The 19849-nt window shown below is 41.3% G+C and overlaps 1 protein-coding gene across 3 annotated transcripts; it reads left to right on the forward strand.

The window, feature by feature from the left end:
- The first annotated feature begins 257 nt into the window (after nucleotides 1-257).
- On the forward strand, nucleotides 258-17450 carry LOC128902930 (uncharacterized). Of its 3 annotated transcripts, XM_054186680.1 has the most exons (11): nucleotides 3445-3548; nucleotides 5463-5592; nucleotides 9112-9198; nucleotides 10863-11087; nucleotides 12323-12529; nucleotides 13098-13331; nucleotides 14073-14226; nucleotides 15345-15454; nucleotides 15599-15712; nucleotides 16349-16495; nucleotides 17131-17450. In XM_054186680.1, exons 3-11 carry the CDS (start codon nucleotides 9121-9123, stop codon nucleotides 17245-17247), a joined length of 1386 nt encoding a protein of 461 aa, XP_054042655.1. In that variant the 5' UTR covers nucleotides 3445-3548; nucleotides 5463-5592; nucleotides 9112-9120; the 3' UTR covers nucleotides 17248-17450. The 3 variants fall into 3 exon arrangements, with proteins under 3 accessions (XP_054042657.1, XP_054042656.1, XP_054042655.1); XM_054186682.1 differs by lacking the exons at nucleotides 3445-3548; nucleotides 5463-5592; nucleotides 9112-9198 and adding exons at nucleotides 258-318; nucleotides 1609-1682; XM_054186681.1 differs by lacking the exons at nucleotides 3445-3548; nucleotides 5463-5592 and adding an exon at nucleotides 1609-1682.
- The last annotated feature ends 2399 nt before the right edge of the window (nucleotides 17451-19849 follow it).

The following is a 19849-nucleotide window of genomic DNA, read 5'->3' on the forward strand; positions in this document are numbered from 1 at the left end:
ATTTACGGTGATTTCACAGACCATACAGTGGCATAAATTAAGATGAACCAGTGTAACATCATGTATCTACAACTTATAAATTGACCTTTGAAGAACAGGGAGAGGGAAACTCATAGAAATTAGCCTTTAACTTGTTTCGGTTTACGTGCACTGCAGTAGCAACAGATTCTTTGAGTTTTTGTTTAGGAAAATACCTTTTCTGGAGGTCATCATCACAGACCCCTTGAAGCTTTGAAGCTAATGTTGTTTAAACTTCAAGCAATTCAGGGAAGTTCAAGCCAGAATGCAACTGCTGAGCAAAGGGAAGAGTTTGAAACAGTGAGTAGTCAGTTTCCTTATGTTATATCTTGTTATATGTGTACATTTGTGAAAAAAATGTCCTTTTTATAGGCTTGGTTTCCAGTCATCTTAGAGCACTGCCAACAGATTCATTCCATTTGCATCAGGAGCATGTGCTGTGCCCTGGGTCCCCTGTGTCTTGCTGCTGTTGCAAACTGGAGGCTCCGTGCCACCGTATGCTGCGGTCTCCCCTCTTGGCAGGGACACTGCGTGGCAAGTCGGTAACTCGGCAGTGGCCTTCGCGGTGCTGCAGAAAGCACTACTTGTAACCAGGAGATGGCGACGTTTCAGGCAAACTAGCCCGAAGAGAGCAGACCGTGCTGTTCTCTGCTGCTCTAGCAATAGCAGAGTTCTGCAAAAGTTGTTGCCTGATAATATCCCCGTTAATCCTAGGCTTTCAGGGGCATGTGCAAAATTTTTAAAAAAACATTTTAAAAATGCTTGAGAGAGTGTATTTGAGAATGCTCTATCCTTGCCTCTTTCGGCATCAGTGAGTTGGTATTTTGTGGCACTCTTGTTTCAAAATGACTTCATAGATTTTTATTACCTCTTTTTACCTTTTTTGTGATGCTGCTTGCATACGGTTCTTAAACCCTATGTCCTATACTCAGTAGTGAATGAAATGCTCCATGAATATCTGGATTGGGCAGGCTAGGGCAGTGGGCTGACAGGAACCTTATGAAATTAAACAGGGGCAAATGCAAGGCCTTGCACCTGGGAAGGATGAAACCCTTGCAGCAATACAGGCTGGGGACTGCCAGGATAGGGCCACAGCACTTGTTTGAGCTGAGAGAATTGGGCTTGTGATGGCTGGAGAAGAGGAGGTTTTGGGGGACCTAATAGAACCCTTCCTGTGCCAATGAGGAGGGTATCAAGGAGAGTCTTCATAGTGGTACATGGTGGAAGGATGAGAAACAGGCATAAAGTGAACGAGGAGGTTCGCGCTGGACACTGTGAGAAAATTTTTAACCCTGAAAACAGCCAAGCACTAGAGGAAACTGTTCAGGATGGGTTGTGCCATCCTCATCCTTGGAGGTTTTCAAGATTTGACAGGATAAAGCCCTGAGCAACCTGCTGTAACCTCATAGCTGCTTCTGCTTTGGGGAGGAGCCCACCTTCTGAGGTCCCTCCCAACCTGAATTACTTTGTGATGCTGTAAAGTTGTTGGTAACACTTTCCAATACAACGTGCTATAAAAATTCCATGTTTTCTGTCATATTCAGCTACTTTTCCTTCCTTCTGTTAACATGGGGTTTTTTTGTTTTTAAGGTTTCTGAAAAAGCAGAGGCTGAATTAAACCTGTGTGACAGTGAGATAATTCCTCTTACTAATTCTATTCAGAAGTAAGTGACCATTGATTCTTCTGACTTTTCACTGCTTTCAAAAAAAATGCAGAAAAGGAATGATAAATTAGCTGAGAGAGTTGTCATGTGATCTGAAAGTTTTGTTAAGAATAAGCTACTAGTGAATAAATAAAAACATGATAGTTCATGGAGCAGAGAAATGTCTAGTGAATGGTTGCAGACATGTAGTCTGTAAATAAACATTTGTATTTCATCTATATCCATAGATTAATTACTACTACATGTAGATGGACTTTACAAACTTCTCCAATTCTGATTTTTTTTTTTAATCCAGGACAAAATATTTTCTTACTTTTTTCACTACAGTGGAGAAAATAATTGCTAGAAAACATATTTCATTAACAAAGTCAGCTGATTCCTACTGAGCAATTATAAGTGACTAATGAAATAATAAGTTTGAGAAAAGGCAGAATAGAAAACAAGGTTTTACTATGTATAACGTTTGTTTCAGCAAAACTGTGTTGCAGTATAGTTTTATACTGTACAACTAAAAGACTTTTTTAAATTTAAAAAAACAGTAACTTTTAGTATTGATACGCTATTTTGACATAATGTTTTGTGGTGTTTAACATCCTGTGCTCAATACCCATTTCATAATAATTTAATAGAAACTGGGTGTGAGGACCTGTATTTGAAAAGACTTATTTAAAATTTCAGTTCAAGTGTTTAATCTTTTTTAAAAAATCTTAGTGTATTTTATAATTTCTAAAACAGAATAAGTGGAACAGTTAGACACAGATGTAAAGTGCATATAATACCATTCAAACTGTTAAGATGTTTGTAAGAAATCAACCTCATTTTGTGTTAAGTGTAAATAGTAGTATATACACTGTTGTTAAAGCCTTCATTTTTCCTAATCTAGGGCTTTACACCATTTGTCGTGTCTTAAAAGACTTGTTGAAGATAACAGTAATGAACAAGAGCAGACTGATGATCATGAAGAAGATAAACAAGAAAAAAGGATAATCTGTGAAGCTGATATCTAAGAATATTTTAATGTTGTGTAATTTAATTTGTCAGCCTGACCACTGCCCAGATTTTTTTTGAAAGCTGAACCAGTGCATGTTCTCAATGTTGTGTTCAGTATTTCTGTACATACCTGTTCTTTTCATTAATTACTTCAAAGCTTAATTGAGTGTTAGTGCTTCCAGGAGGATCTAACAATACGTGACAAGAGATACTGCTTTTTAAAAGAATATTTAATTAAAATAATGTGAACATTTTCATGGAAGAATCGCTGTGTGTTTATAAAAACTTAAAAAAAAAAACCTGAACTATTTGGCCAATTCTAGTCATCACTTCATTCCATGCCCTGTTAGAAACAGGGGGAGCTCAATACTGTGTGTGAAGTTAAGCAGCAAGGTTTAGCAATAATATAATTACATAATATTTCCAGTGCTGTTTTGTTCTAGCAGGACTTGAGTTGATGTAATTGTATGTGCCTTGTTCCCTGACTACAAATTTACCAAATATATTGTATCAAAGTGTCTGAAGTCCTAGTGAAGCCTGGCTCTTTGGGGAGAGAAGGCACTTGTTTAGAGGCGTTCTGCTTAGGAGCACAGAATGCGTTACAGCTGAACGGATCCAGCAGCTCATTCTCGCTGTTACTGGGAAGTCCTAATCTCCTGTCCTTTTTCCTTGGCTTGCTTCTTAGCTTGAGAGCATATAAAATCCTTCAGTGGGCTTATAGGCAGAGAAGTAACAGAATATTTTATTGTTTTTCAGCATAGTTGAATAGAATTAGCTCATGAAAGCCACTGATAAGCACTGGAAGTTGTGCAGGGGAGAAAGGAGTAGGACTTGCCCCCTTTGGCAACAGCAAATTGAGAGACAAAGAGAAAAGCTGTAAGTAGCAGTTTGAGTTGGGAATTGAAATATATTGACAGAATGTTTTGGAAGAAACCTTTTGTACCTCTTCTGGGGCTTATGTAATGCAGCCTAGCATTTTGTGCTGTCAGTAAGCAAAATATGTATGGCAACATGCCTTTCTAGTGAACTATTTCCTTTTAATCTGGATATTTTTAGGTACACCTGAGAAAGCAGGTGTGTCTGAGCATGTACTGATTTGGAGAAATGCAATAGAAACCAGAAGAAAAAGTAGAAGGAAGATGAGCTATGTATTTCTCTCATCTTCCTGTTACAAATTAGTAAGCAGAGATAATAAATGACTTCATTGACTGATTGCCATGGCATCACGAGAACATAGGTCATAAGTAATACGTAATAATGCCTTTCAGACAGATTTTATGGTCTTAGAATCATAGAATTGTCTAGGTTGGAAGGGACCTTTAAGATCGAGTCCAACTATCAACCTAACACTGCCAAAACCAGCACTAACCCATGTGCCTCAGCACCATGTCTGCCTGTCTTCTAAATACCTCCAGGGATGGCGATTCCACAGGTTCCCTGGGCAGCCTCTTCCAACGCTTGATAACTGTTTTGGTGAAGACATTTTTCCTAATATCCATCCTAAACCACAAATGCGGAGAGCTAGATCTGAAATCAGAGTACAGAAAATGAAATTTCTCCTTCATTTTCATCACATGTGTCTGGGTGTGGACCACAATGAATTTGCTCTGCTTTTGAGCTACTCTGGATGCTGTGTGTGGGCAGTTAACCGTAGCGTGTGTAGATTTATTCCTCCAGGTGTACAGCTACTCCTTGGGGTGCTGGTAGCACAAGCAAGGTGGACTCAAAACAAGACTTGATGCCCTGAGAGTACTTGGAGGTCATACCACGCTCATCCAGCTTGCAGGGGTGCATGGGACAAATATAAAGCACTCCCTGTTCCCTTAGAACTTCCCCTGATGTTCGGGCAGAGCTTGTTTGCTATCTAGAAACTCTTTTTCACTCTTTCCCCCTTAAAGAGTCCTCATACCTGTCCGTATTTGTGAGATTCCTCGTTTTGTGGAGCTTTTTTTAGTAGCCTTCAGATTTTTTTCCTTTAACAGTTTAATATACTTTGGAGAATTTCAGCACAACTTATTTCTGGGGTTTTATGGCACACAGACCTAGGTAACAACTAAAAGTATCGTTGACATTATTGAATATTTGTATTTACTAACTTCTATATTGGCCAGGTCTGAAAGGCTTTGATCATGGATAAGGACCACTGCGTGAGGTACTGTACTGCACAGGATGAAAGTACCTTAAGCATGTGAAACTAAACAAATGAGCGACGCTTTCTAGTTGTAAATTGGTAGCAACTCAAATAAGGATAGAATTAAAAAAAAAATCAAAACACAATAAACCAACATTAGCCAGTAAGTGGAGACAACTGGTTTCACATCAAGATTTCTTTTTTTAAATGCTATCAATATTTTTCCAGCCATTAAAGAGTATTTTAAAGAGGGATTCGATCCATTATATATCAATAGAAAAAAGTAACTTTTTGGTTGTATATGCGGGTCAGTTCTTGCAATTATAGCTGGAATTCAGTTTGCCTATAATTAGAATGAAGAAATTGCCACTCAGGAAAAATAACAGAATATGTAAATTGTCACATCCAAGATGTCAGTGAGATTCTTATCCTGGAGGCTAGATCAGAGGAAAGGGATTTTATTGAACTACAGTCTTCCAAAGCGACAGTGGGAAAAGCAAAAAGGCAGGCAGAAAGAGAGAGACCAGGATTTGGAGGAAATACTAAAATAAAATAGCAGGACTAGATAGAAGGAAAGTCACTATTTCTTGGCAAGGTACAAGAACTGTTTGCTAAGGATGTGCACGAGTGTTTGTGATCCTCTGTATTTGCATATACAGGAAAGCTTTTACGAGTAGGGCACTTCCTGAATTACAGCGTATATATACCAGTAAAACGGAGCTGAGGGAAGTAAAGGCTTTGATGAAGACAAGTGGAGTGCTCTTAAATCTTGTGAAGATCCTGTCTGTGGTAAGACTGTGGCTTTGCATGGGGGGAGGAAAATAGATGGGATTTCTCTCTTGGGGATTTTTGCCCTTTAAAGACTTAATGAGAACGTCCATTGTCATACTGGTTTTGAAATGGAATGACTGGATGCTGCAGTTATCTTTTCCTCTGTAACAATCCATTTGTATTAGCAAATCTCTCTGCAACGCAGTATTTTATTCACACTGACAAAAAATGGTGCTGATATAGGAAAACTTTATTTCAGGCTCCAGATATCATGAAGACTAACAGTGCTGCCAGCCGAGGGTTAATTTGGCTAGACTTTATACCTGTTTTAGGCTGAAAAAAAAGGATCTGAAAAACTGCAAACCCCAAGCTCACGTGTTATCAACCTACTAATTATTTTCCTATGTAACTCTGACATGGCCAGAACGGTTGTATTTGTTAAGAGATGAGACTCATTTGTTAAGAGATGAATCCACAAGGGATGCTTATGGATTCTCTCAGATGTATACGTATCTGGAATTGTGAAACCCTTGAAAATCATGATGTGTATTTTCTTTCTTGTTGGTTTTGGATTCTGTGATCTGCCATGGTTTTTAATTTTTGTGTCCTCACTCAAAATATTTGGTCAACTTTACACTTGGTAGGTCTCTCACTGTGCAGAGAGAATTGCTGTTCAAAGGGGAAATGAGAAAAACTTTATGTTAATTCTAATGGACCTGATTGATCCTGCCGATTTGAATGGCTGAGCTTTCACAGCTCTTCCAGAACAGAAAAGAAAGGACTGCTGAGGAGAGCTGGGCTCTCTCTCATAAGGAAAAACAAGTGCTTCTTTAAGTTTAGGCTTACCAACTTAGGAAGGAAGACCTGAAACTAGAATTAATGGGAACTGATGACAAAAGAATGTGTTATCAGTGGAAAGGTGACCAGAGGCATAATAACCATGGATACAGGGGTTTTATAAAAAGGATTGAAGCAATATGGAAAACAGGATAGTGAATCTGACTGCTTAATATTTAAGATATCTATGCTGGTGCAGGCTGTATGGAAACCGAATGGAAGAATGTATAAGGTTCTATACAAAGTTGTGATTTAGGCAATGTAAATGTTTACTTGGTGGGATATTTCATTTGTTAATGGATTAATACAGAAAAAAAGTGGAGGTGGCTCCTGAAGAAAAGGGGAGGGATGATAGGTTTCTCTGTGAATATTTACCTTTGTATTGAAGTCTAGATTATACCAGTGATAATCTGTTAAAAGTATCTTTATGATAATAAGAGGGGAAAAAAAAAAACACCTGAGTGCTGTTATGTTGAGGACCTACCATTAAGGTACCAAACCAAGAAGGACAAGATGGAAAGAACATTTTTGTAAACACCTGACAGAACAATTTGCCTTGAGGAGGTACTAGTTAACCAAATATTTGTTGGGAAAAATAAATTGAATACAGAGTATCCAGGGTATTTTTAGACTAGGATGATATCAGGTGAAGGCTAATACAAGAATTCTGTTACAACGTTTTCAAGATTATTAGAGGAAGAATAGAAAAAAGCAACTATACAAGAAATTCAAAGATCTGTTTGACAAATCCTATGAAAAAAGTCTAGGGAAAAGGTGCTCAGGAGTTTGGCAGTTCATAAAAATACATATATTTAAGATATAATTTCTGGATATCCTAATATGGAACAGTGAAACTAAATGTAATATGTCTTGTAGTCCTCAATGGTCTTCAAGAAGGAAGCATAACGGAAATAGCTAGAATTGCCCGTAAAGATGAGTCATCTTGGACCTTTGTGTTTTTTGGGAACTCCAAAACACAAAAATGAGAGGCAAGGAGGAAAAGTTGTCAAAGATAATAAAATATCCCAAGAGTTCCTTATTGCTTACAACAATAAACAGTAAATCCCTTACTGATATAAGGGAGGACCAAGGAACATTTTGGTCCGTGACCGCCCTGCAGGGAGTAATAAACGGTGTCAGTGAAAGTATAATGTTTACTTACAACATCAACGGCAAGGGGTGGTGGCTAAAGCTCAGATTACGACAGGGATGATGTGATGGATGGGTCTTGCGCAAGCTGCCTGTGTTCAGTGGACTATGTCTGCCAGCATTAACACTAAGCTATCTTCCAGTTACCAGGAACATTTAGAACTCAGTCCCGTCCCATAGTGGTCTAGAAACAGGACTAGCAAAGGAACTTGTAACAAAAAGTCAGCTAAACAATAGCAAGGAATTATAGGGCAATGAAGCTTAATGTCCATTTCCTAGAAGTTCAGAAGTACATCATCGAACATGGAATATATCAAGGAAATGAGGAGGGGGAAAAAAAGAGCGAGGTCATTACACACACTGGGCACTACACAAGCCTACTTTCCTTTTGATGACTGGGTAGCAGCATTTAACACTTGGGTGCCTCAAAACAAGGAATCACACCGTCTATATTAAATTATTTTTAGGGATGTGTGAAGATGGGTGGAAAACAGTAGTTGGAGAGCAGTTACAAATGAAGTCTATTGCTATTCTTTATTTTCACAATGTGGTGGAGTTAGAGAAGTGGCTGAAATGATCGTGGAGATAGAAGAGCTGCCCAACAGGCAGAGACTAAAAAGGCTGGGACCTTCAGCTGGAGAGTGGAACGTGTTTTTGATGTTGCTCAAATCCCACGCTACAGAAACGTGGGAGGCCTTAAAGGAGATGTGTTTAGGACTGAGAAGTGCTCTTTGATTTAATCTGCAAGCAGTAAACTGAGGAGATCAGGGAGTATCAGCAGGTTCAGAAAAGACTTGGACAAAGCCATGGAGTTTTTCATAGAATTAAATCTAAAGGGAGGGGGCTATTCCCTCTAGCATCTCTCATCCAACAGTTACGTCCGCTTGTGAAACATGAAAGGTATAACCTGGAAATAGTTGCCAGGCTATGCTCTCCCTTATCATTTCCTACAGTCCTGTTGGAGAAAAAATACTGGGCTGGATGTCCTGTTGGTCTGGCCTCCTAGGGCATTTCCTTAGCTCCAGGGCGGAGGGGTAAAATGTAACGGTTCTGTTGCAGCAAAAGTGATTTAGGCTTGTGAAAACCTTTTTAACAATAATTATATGTAAGCAGGCAAAGGCGTTGCCAAAGAAGTTCTGGAACCTCAACCGTTTTTGTGGTTGTCAAAGTAGGTTACGCAACCAGCCAAAAGTGGAATTTAAATAGACTAGGTCCTTAGCACAGGTAAAGGAACTAGATAACCTCTGCTTTTTTTTGCCCCAACTATTTGCTGGCTCAGATTCTATCTCACTGTTATGTTGCGGTTTAGGGCTGATGTGATACGTGAATAATATTAAATCCGAATGTGGAAATTGTCTGACCCTTCTGTTGTAATTTAGTGAAGAAGAGTTTTTTTGTATTGCATCACGTTTCTGCACAGCAGTGCTGCGCTCAATACCATTAGTGTTTGAGTCACTTCCCTGGCCTCTGTAACATAACTGAGCACATATCGGAATTAACATTCTTTTGTTTCGATGTTTCATTTGTCTTCTCTGAACTAATCTATTTCAGCTTTACTAAATGGATAACCAGGCATTTGAAATGCATGGCGAGAGCGTACAAAGTTCTTCAAAAGGAAAAGAGTGGCCAAAGAAAGAGGTACCAGTCATTTTCTTTTACAGCGCTATCAAAACATTATTAACACAGTCAGTCTGAAGATTAAACCTTTATTTTGTAATATGACCTAATCCTATACTATGAAGAAAATAAAAGCTCTAAAGGGCTACAGCTGCCAAGGTCCTAAAATGCATAGTTCTGTGTGCACTAGCTAAGGTCTGAATTGTAAGGCATAATTCCCTGGCCCCACTTCAGTGAATAGCTAAATTCTTTATCCTGTAACTACTGGACAAAGTAATTATCTTTGGAGGATTCCCCATTGATTTTAACAGAAAGAGCTACTTAAAAGCTCATCTTGTGGTAAGGTTTAGTATCTCTACTGAGTTACACAGTAACACCTTAGAGTACTGTTTCATCTTTTCTTTTCTTTTTTTTTTTGCCCTTGAGAAAAGTAATTCTCCGTAATTTTCCCATTAAAGTTTTTGCTTCTTGGGATTTGAATTAACTTCATGTAATAAGAGCTGGCATATCACTCATCCTTACGACGTAACTCGCTCCACGCAGTCATGCTGAGGTTGTGTGTTCCGTGCTAGTTATTACTGTGTAATATGTACAGCATTCTTTCGACTTTAAAAATAATTATTCAGTTGGTGCCACTGCTGTGAAAATGCTGTAAATTAAAGGTCCTTCAAATCTGGAAAACGGGGATTTCGAATGCATTAACTATAAAGCCTTGTTCTCGGATGAGACTCTGCGGTCTGGGTACTACTGTTGTGATATTTAATTGAACACAAGCGTTAAAAAGGGAGTCATTTGAACTGAAGAAAAGACTATTAACGGATAGAATAGGGTGATATTTTGAGCACTTTTCTGCTGGCAAGAGAAATGTATTTGCAAAGAGCTTTTGTCAAATAGATTAATGAAAAAGATCGTTTTGTTAAAATCACCAAGTAATCTTCAATTTTTTTCATTTCTGACTATCCAGCTTAAGAAATCAACACTCATAGCTCATTTTCAGGTGATCACCGCCTGAAAAATCAGGCTTTTAAAGGCGGATCGAGCTGTGCACCCAGAATCAGTAAAGAGTTTTCAAATTTGGGCCAGAGAATGCAGTTTCTTCATCTGAAGCTGCAACTTCAGCAGCAAAAAAGGTTAAGGGACAGGCAACACTGAAAATCCTTCCAAGCCGATGCTTCATGGTCCCAGAAGTGTCTTGGCCTTCCATAAAGAACTTGTGTGCTCCTGCATACCCAGCTGTTCTCCCCTTCACCCTCTTCCAGAGGCCTGAACGTCCACAAAGGAAATTTTCAGTAAAGAAATGATGTTAGTACAGGTGCAATTTCCCCATTCTGGCCTGTCTCCCCCACTGCCAGGGAGCTGGGCATGTGAGATGTGACCTAAAGCAGAGGCAGCGTTTCTGCCCTGTACGTTGATGCTCCAGGTCTTCAGTGTTTTGTGATATAGAATAGAAACAGCGATGAAAAAAATCTTTAAGCAATTGTAAGACTCCAGGATGCTGAAAACATGCTTTTACTTGATGAAATAATGAAAGGACAGCAACAATCTGACAACATACTCTATAAGGTTTCCCTGTACTGGGCCCAGTAATTTTGCATACTGTTTTGATTACAAGCAAAACTGTCTCCTGTGTGTTTGATCTGATAAAGCTTTCTTTTTTGTTTGGGGGGGCTTTTTATGAATTTCAGGAAAGAAAGAACAGCTGGTCCCTGATGAAAGTCTTCCTAGTTTGTCTGTTGGCCTGTGTTATCACCACCGTGATAGGAGTGCTGACCCTGTCCTTGGTCTATGTGAATCACGCTCCCTTTAGGAGAGAGACGGATGTTAAAGATGATGGAGCATCTTCCCCAAAACCAGATGAAAAAAATGTGGACATCAAATTCCAGTTCCTGAATCACTTGGGGAAGTCAAAGGTAAATTGTTCATCTTGTGCAATGATATTCTAGCATCATATATAGAAGTTTAATGAATTTCACCTAATTATTTTTTAAGCAGTTGGAACCTGTTATCCAGGCTTCTTTTATAATCCATGGGGAGAGACACAAACTTCTGACAGCATTTCACTCGGATTCCTAACAGATGTAGGAGGTGGTACGGATCTCTGGAGTGCCTCTTGGAGAGCTGAATAATTGCTCCAGCAAATTGGGCTTGCAAGACAAGGCGACCATTTCACGTGTGATTCTGAAATTACAGAGTATGAAATGCTGAGAAACAAAACTAGAAAGATCGAATCGTAGTATAAGCGGAGTAGCATGCTAAGCTTTCTGTTCTTAGGACTGGATTCAAACAAATTCTTAAGTTGCAAGAAAAAATGAACTCCATGACCTTGTTTCAGTGAACTAAAATGATTTGTTCAGCGATGTGATGAAGCCCTAGGAATTGTGTGGGTTTTGTTTAGGTGTATTTTGATTCTTATAGAAAAGTATCCTTTAACTAAACTCTACAGACATACTCCATCTTCCAAATATATCCTTGTATAAAAAATAATTCCTAACTAATTTTTGCTTTTCAAAGGTTAGATTAGCTAGTAGGGCACTATAAACTGACACCAGCCATTCTGGTACTCTTCCATCTTAGGTTTAACTATGTAATTCAATTTCAAACAAAAATTGTTTTTAAGAATGGAAAGAAAAGTGTTTAACCTTTTTTTTTATGCCTCTCCATATGCCTTTCCTCAGTGCAAAATGATTCTTTCAAGCACAAAACATGTTCTAGAGGCAGTAGAAATCCTGGGAAAGGAATAGTTTCAGATGCAAATAGTTTGGAACTGTCGAAATTCAGGATTTTCCTGAATGTCTCACTCAGGAAACGTTCTAAATGTTTTGAATCTGAAAGTTGAAGCGTATATGTAACTGATTTCCCAAATCAAAGTCCAGAATGACATAAAAAGAGGAGGAGCGGATAATTTTGTTCTTGACATCACTGTTTATCTCTTTTGTAGAAAAAAAATATTACTACATCGTGACATGAGGAAGTATGTAAAGGATTGTGGAAAGCAACTAAAATACATACAGAGAGAATCCTTATTGAGCAAAGGGATAGATCCCTTCAGTACTGCCCAGACCAAGAATTTTCTAAAATGTTTTTGGAATGTTTGTTCACCACTGTCCACAATTCACACAGTTCTCCTCTCTCACTAACTTTACAGATACATAAGTACCCAGGTGGTGAAATTCAGTGGGCGAGATACAGGAACGATGTAAATGAATATCAAAGTGATGAAGAAATGGAATTCGGAAAAAGTATCAATAACCATCGCTCCAAAATGACTTTTGGAACCTTACGGATCAAGAGCAAAGGGCTTCGGGCTCCCCACTGGCATTTCAATGCCAATGAACACGGCTACCTGCTACAGGTATTATCTCATTATTTCAGCTTTCCCAATTGCTTTTGCAATTTAAAGCATCATGTATATATAGAAGATGTACGTATGTTAAAAAAATTACATATACATCATATAAAAATGTTAACAGGTAATAAAAGCAGAATTACATTGATTCATGTATGACATCAGTTTTCTTGCTTGAAATAACATTTTCAAATGGAGATGCTTGAAATAGGCTGTTTAATATTGTTACTTGCAAAGATTACTCCGTTGTCCTTGGAGTAAGGCATTCCACAACCACCTGGTCCTCTCTCCAGCCGTTTTGGACAATGATGACTCCTTTATAGCTGTTCACTGCCTCTTTAATGACAAATGGTTTAAGTATGAGCAACGTGTATTTGTCACGTGTTCCTTAAACCTTCTACAATTTTGTCACTCCAAATGCTATTCTGGATTTAAGTTCACAAAGGCTTGTTAGAGAATGCATCAGGATCCGTTTTCTCCTAACAGCCTTCAGCTTATTTGAATTACTGATTTGCCGCATACGGATTAAATGAGAAAGTTTTATTACTATCGTTAAGCTCTGATTATGTTACAGGGTACTGCCTGGATTGGAGTAATTGGTGCAGACGACAGTGTGGTGACCACATACAATGTCACGGCTGGTCAAGTGATCTTCTTCCCTAGAAACACTGTGCACTGGATAAAGAATGTAGGATCAGAAGACTGTTTGTTCTTGCTGTTTTTCACAACGCATGAAGAACTTCAGACCTTGGATGTAGATGACGCGTTCTTCTCCACCCCAGAGGATATAGCAGCTAGAGCATTAAAGGTCTGTATGATGGGACAGCCAGCCTCTATCAGTCTTCTGCACGTTAACGTGGCAGTCCAGGCTCTATATTTCTTGGAGACGATCCTCCCTACTTACACATGTCCTTTGTGTAACACTCTGCCACCCTGCGTGTTCCTTTATACACAAGGAGAAACAAATGATGGTGCTCTCTCCAAGAAACTTTTTCTCCTCCACTCTTCACATTTATCCCCAGTTCATGGAGGCTCCTCCATATTTCTAAGGGTGGAAGGGAAAATAACATACTGAGGCCCAAAGGCAATTTCCCAATAGCCCCTTCATGAATTCTGTGGCATGAGAACATCTCATGGGAAACTATAGATAAATCCATCTCCTTGTTAAAATGGATTTTATTTGAACTCTGACTAGTTGGCAACGTCCCACGAGCAAGAATACGGCCACAGAATTTCTGCTGAGTCTGAGAAATTTGCATGTTTAAACCACAGAATGCTGATAGACCTTCCCACCCTGAAACAGTTTTATGGGAGTGAGATCAAGTTTCCCTTCTGCTCCAAATCTCTGTGGTAATGGAGAAGGAAGGGCAGAGCAAAGCAGCAAAATAGAGTATTGACAGGGCGAGGCAATTAAAGAGATGAGGTGCGTCCACAGGGCAGAATTTTTCTACCGCCAGGTATTAAGGTGGGATAGTCAATGAAGCAACATTTTAATTCCGCAGTTTGCTGTGTGTATCTGTCAACGTAATACGCATTGTGTGTCCCGCAGCCACAAGGTGGAGTTAACTTCATCCGAACTTTCAAGAAACAAGAAGAAGATCAAGCAGTTAACCTCCCACCAAACTTAGACGAGCTTGTGAAAAATGCCACCTATGTGCAGTCTCCGGACAACCTTGTATGGCAGTACTTCTACAATCTCAAAGGTATCCAGCTGAGAACTTTGTATGTAAGAGCTCTCTGTTTCTAGGGAGGGAGAGGAGGGGATCTGTAATCGATTGGCGGAAACAGGAGTCAAAAAGTATATGAAGAAGGAGATAAAATGAAAAATGTATTGATAATATGTCCCCTTACTGCCCTTTGAAACTGTATAACCTGATTCTTATCTCAAAGTAGTTTCCCCTTTTGATTTTAGTGTTTCTATCTGCAACAGTGGGTATGAGAGCAGAATGCCAGGAAGCAGCAGGGCATGAGCTAAATACTTCCCAGCTCAAGGTTCTCTACTGATGTATGAAAGCAGGACTGGTGTGTTCCCTGCTGCACTTAAGTTAAGCAATAACCTAAATTTTCATTCAGAAATTAAAATCTAATAGACCAGGGAGCCCTGCAGCAGATTAGCTGGAGAGTGACTGGTGCTGAGCTTCTTAGCATATCTTGCGTTTGCATATGAAACCTCAATGAATAAACACTTTAACGTATACCTAATTATGTCCTCCCTTTTCTTGTGGAAATACAACTTCATAGACAGCATTGACCCATATTCACTGTTTGGTTTATCACCCTTTGAATTAAACAACCCTCTGTACAGTCTGGATCTAGCGATTATCAGTGAGCACCTAATAAACAGAGATGGCAAAACTGAATTCCAAGTAGCATAGTCTATCCAAGAAGCTAGAAAAAGCAAACATAGGTCCAGAGCTCCACACACACCTGAGGGGGGTCATAAGAAATAGATTTGGGACAAAAATCTTGGCACTCGGACCAAAATGTTCTTCTGCATTTGCAGTACTTTATTGTACGTCAGGGTTAACATGAATTAATATCTTGAAAGTTAGCATGTTCTTTAAGCGTATTGTTATTGACAGCAATTTGGGATGGAAAAAAATCTGGTTGGAATTCTTCCTTGTGGTTATCTGACTACCGAAAAATACAGTAAAGGAGACTGCACAGTGTCTAGTGCATGAAGGACAGATAAGCTAAACGGGCTTTATTTTTGCTTCCAGAGGCTCGTAAGACTCGAGGCCTCAAGTTTAGTACGCAGCAATGACTTGAAGCTGTTAACCAAACCTTGTTGGAAACGCTCATTTAGCTGTCTTTGTTTTAGGGTCAGCAAAATATCCTTTTCCAGGAGGAGTCTTCCAGTGGGCTCGCTACCGCATAAACGGCACTGGATTAAATGAAACAGAAAAAATCTTCAGTGAGTCGCTGAACAAGGTATGGGCTCTCAATCGGACACGGTAGCTATTTAAACATAAGGCACGGGATGCAATTTGTGTGGGTTCATCACCGCTTCGTCGTGTGTAACGGGGACGTAGCAAACTTGGCTGGTTTTCTGAACGTTTTTGTTCTGCTTTGCAGCATGAAAATACCCTTACCTTAGCAACTCTCCGGATATTCAGCAACGGGCTGGGGCAGCCTCATTTCCACTTCAACGCTAACGAGATGGGTTATGTCATTAGCGGCTGCGGACAGGTAATTTGGTACATCGGTGAGGGATAAGTCGGCGGAGTTTAGGCTGTAAAACAATTACAGACCGAAGAGCTGATTCCCGGCCCTGATTAATAATGCTGTAATCAGCAGCATTACAAAACTTCCCGCGTCCACATTTTCCTGCTCCACGCAAAATTTTGCGCTCGGTTACATTTGCAGAATCTTGTCTAGTCAAAGTGGAGTTACACAAAGAGCAGAATTTGTCCGTTTTCTTAAGTCGCTCAGCAAAATCGGCCATGCTTATTAGAGAAACCGCCACTCTCCTGAACTCTGGGAGTACGGAATAAAAAAGGCAATACTTTTGATTTAGCGCCTCTGAGGAACAGACAAGTAGAGAAAATTTCCACGAGTGTTAAGATTTCGAGTACAGGATTTTATTATATATGTTTTTCACCAAGTACAAAGATGGAACGATGAGACTCCAATAACGTAAGGACTTCCCATGTTCTTACTCGGGAATTTGCCTGAGACCCCTCTGCCTTTTTGGAGCCTCAGTGAAAGCGCCGATGCTACGCCGGCCGATTTCCGTGCAGCGCTGGGACCATCACCCTGTATTTATCCAGTAAAAGCACGCTGAAAACGGCCGTTGTTGAATATCGCTGCTTTACTTTGCAATAGGTTGGAGTTATTCTCTCCGGAGTCACCTCCAACTTCAACATTGGCATTGGAGACGTCATATTTTTCCCCGTTGGAACCCAACATTATATCAAGAGCGTCTGTGACGAGGATTTGCTTTTAGTTCTAGCCTACAGTACGGGAAACCAGGTGAGAATTCTTCCGGGCAAGGGGAGTAGAAACGTGTTCAGCCGTACAGAATCTCATGCTTTTCTCACGCACGTAAGCTTTATGCTTCGGTGGACACCTTTTCAAAATAAACTCTAAGAATACATCAGGTACGCTGCCAGTGCAAATTCCCTCCCGGTGTGAATGGTTGGCACCACTATCAGAACCAGCCACACCTATCAGAACTCCGTACGCGGAAACAGAGGTGGGGAAGGCAAAGAAAAGGTCTGTGGCAGGGTGTGACGTGCTCCCGTGTGTGTGTAAGAGAGATGGAATTCAAACCGTGTTTGTGCACGACGTACTGCTGGTGTCTGAGAGACGGAGGTTGGCCTGGCCTGGCCAGGCTGAGGGGCTTCACAGACCGAGCACCCGCAAAAGGGAGAGATCTTCCTAAGCCTCGAACAAATCCATATCCCAGGAGCCAGAGCAAGGGTGTATTTATCTCAGGTTACATGTATCCAGTGATCTTGACAGCCCACTTGTCGTTAGTTGTATATTTTAATTAATTTTCATCTTGGATTTGAGGTGCACTGCAGTATTCCGTATTAGTAATATAATACGGAAGGGATCAGGTAGCTATGCTTATTCTTTTAAAAATATTATCTTTTTCTTCACAGCTGGAAACCCTCCGTATGAAGGACTACTTCCACGGAACAGCAGATCACATCCTTGCTCAGCTTTTTTTCAAGGAACAGGCTGAGTTCAAGAAGTTCCCAAGGGCTGCCAAAAAATAACCTCTCTCAGCTGTCAATGGCTCCAAGAATTGTTCCTGATCGCCGTGTTTCTAGCAGCGCGTTTTGGTGCCTTTCTTGCTGTTTATCCAGAGGGGACATTCAGGGAAAAAAAGAAGAATTTGGGGTTATTCATTGTAAAAAGTCATTTTCTGTTTCTATTTTTATAATGTTTTATTTATAGCACAATGTAATATGATTGTATATTAAAGTAATTCCTGCCGTTACAATGGCCTTTTGCTCTGTATAACGTCCGTTATCCCACTGTATCTCTTCCCTGGAGTTTACATCCGTTTTCCGCCGCGTGGCAGATCAGGTCTGTGGTAGGCACCCGCGCTTCCCATGCAGAAGGCGGGGAGAAATAAGCCCAACAACCTGGGCCAAAAAGACGCAAAGATGATTTCCCAGACTTGCATTTACGCCGTTTTCTTGTGACCCTCAGGTTCCCGTTCCTTCTTGGCTATTTTTTTAATTACAGCCGAGAGGATGGCTGCAACAGGGAGGCAAGGTCTAGTTGGAGATGTCCCTGCTCACGGCAGGGTTGGACGAGGTGGCCTTTAAAGGTCCCTTCCAACCCAAACCATTCTATAATTCATTTCTTATCAAGGCTTTTGGTAGCCCCCTGGCTATTCTTTAATCTGGCTGAAGGTCCTCCTCCTCTTCAGATTTACCAGTTCGGGGCAAACCTCCCATCACCTCGGGGTGCTCCACCTGCCGGCGCTGCCATGCTGCCCGTCCTGCTGAGTTGTCCCAGCCCTATGCAGGTGCCCGCACCAACGTCTTCTCCAATCCCAGCCCAAGCACACGGATGGCCGGGCTGTCTCTGCCTCCTCTCCGTGAGGACTTTGCGAAGCTGTTTGGTGGCCAAGCTCAGGCTGGGCCTCACAGACCAGACTGCGGACCCCAAGGGCGTTGAAGCATTGACTTGTTCATTGCCTTCAAGAAAACATACTGCATCTCTCCGGGAGGAGAAATTTCATTGTCGCATCATTAGCCCGCAGCTCAGTCTGGGTTTTAAAGGCCAGAAAAACGCCTAAAATAGGAGTTGGCCGTAAAAAGGCTTGAGGGATCTGCCTCATCCCCTGTAACCAGAGCTCACAGGAGCAGTGTTTCTCCCGTGCCACGTCCTCACCGGTCACTGCCTGCCCTTGAGCCCAGCCTGAGGGTCAGTGCCAGGCTGGCTGAGCCCTCTGAGTGACGCCGCACCCCAAGGGGTGGAGACCTGGCTTCTTCTCAGGTTATTAAGTGCTTTCAGATGTCAGGGGAGAAACAGGCTGGTTCCTCAGGTGCAGGGAATCAATCAGGCCAAGGCTCTGGTTTAAAACAATTCAGCTGGAAAAAAGGAAGGTTTAAAGGCCGGGTCCTCAGCTGAGGTGCTCCTTAGGAGATCTGGAGGTACCCACCAGGTAGGGGTGGGCTCTTGTTGGCTGAGGAACTGGGGGTTGGGGTTTGTTCTGCTGGCGTCGTGTCCCTTTGCTGCGCTGGGATAACAGACTGAGTGCTGTGGTCTCTGACCCCGATGGCCGTGATGGCTCTCGTCCTCTGCCCTCCCGACCCTGCAGTCCCAAGCTATGGTGTTCAGAGGTTGCTTATGGGCACCCACCAAACGTTTCAGGGCCTGGTTTCAGCCTGTCTCCTCACTTGTGTGCTCCTAGGGCTGGGGTTGACCTGGGACTCGCTGTTGGAGACGTTTGGGTTATCTCTTCCGACTTTTTTTTGGCCTCTTGCTTTTATTTCATGTTGTATTTGACTGCAAGCTACTCTTTAAAACATGTTTTGATAGATTTAGGTCCTTTATGCAGGTAGATGCTGTTATTATCAGCGTTGAGCACAGCATGTCAGTCAAAGGGGGCGATCCTGTTAATTATAAAAGAGGGGAGATTGAGATGAGATCTGAGGAAGAAATTCTGTGCTGTGAGGCCGGCCCAGGTTGCCCAGAGAAGCTGTGGCTGCCCCATCCCTGGAGGGGTTCAAGGCCAGGTTGGCCGGGGCTTGGAGCAACCTGGGCTGGTGGGAGGTGTCCCTGTTGATCTTTAAGGTCCCTTCCAACGCAAACCATTCCGTGATCTTAATCCACATGCTTTACTCTGGGTTGATCAGCTTAAAGCCCCACGCTCTGCAGAGAGATTTTAATTCTCTTTTAACTTTTGGCTACTTTTTCCTGATAGCGAGAACCCAGCCGTTCTCACCAGAGCTTCTTTAGGTGTCAGTCAGACAACCAGCCTTTGGGCTGGCATCAAGCCTGCCTTCAGCTGGCCTCAGTGGGATTTGATACGGCGCCGAGTGGCGTTTCTTGTCATGTCTCTTGGATTCGGGAACCAAAGAAATGGTCAGAGCGCAAGTGCCCGATCCCCAGTTTGTCTTAAGCCACCTCAACCGCTGAACTCTCGTTAAAGTTGAGCCCGGAACCTTGTCTAATGACCTGATAACGGCCTCTGCTTTAGTCCTGCTTGTGCAATATTTGAAATATAAGATAAGATGTGTTGTTAGGTGCAAAGAGCTACTAAGAGCTGTGAATGATGTTATAAGGTAGCTCCATCTGATAGCGGATGGTTGTTGCTGTACGTCCTACAGCGCTGTCAGCCCCGTGACTCTGGGTGTTATT

This window comes from Rissa tridactyla, chromosome Z (genome assembly GCF_028500815.1).
Source record: "Rissa tridactyla isolate bRisTri1 chromosome Z, bRisTri1.patW.cur.20221130, whole genome shotgun sequence".
Lineage (NCBI taxonomy): Eukaryota > Metazoa > Chordata > Aves > Charadriiformes > Laridae > Rissa > Rissa tridactyla.

Coding starts and splice junctions, on each gene's coding strand:
- LOC128902930 (XM_054186681.1), top strand. CDS start 9,121: ATGGATAACCAGGCATTTGAAATGCATGGCGAGAGCGTACAAAGTTCT. Junction 11,088..12,322: donor ATCACTTGGGGAAGTCAAAG/GTAAATTGTTCA, acceptor CTAACTTTACAG/ATACATAAGTACCCAGGTGG. Junction 15,455..15,598: donor TCAGTGAGTCGCTGAACAAG/GTATGGGCTCTC, acceptor TCTGCTTTGCAG/CATGAAAATACCCTTACCTT.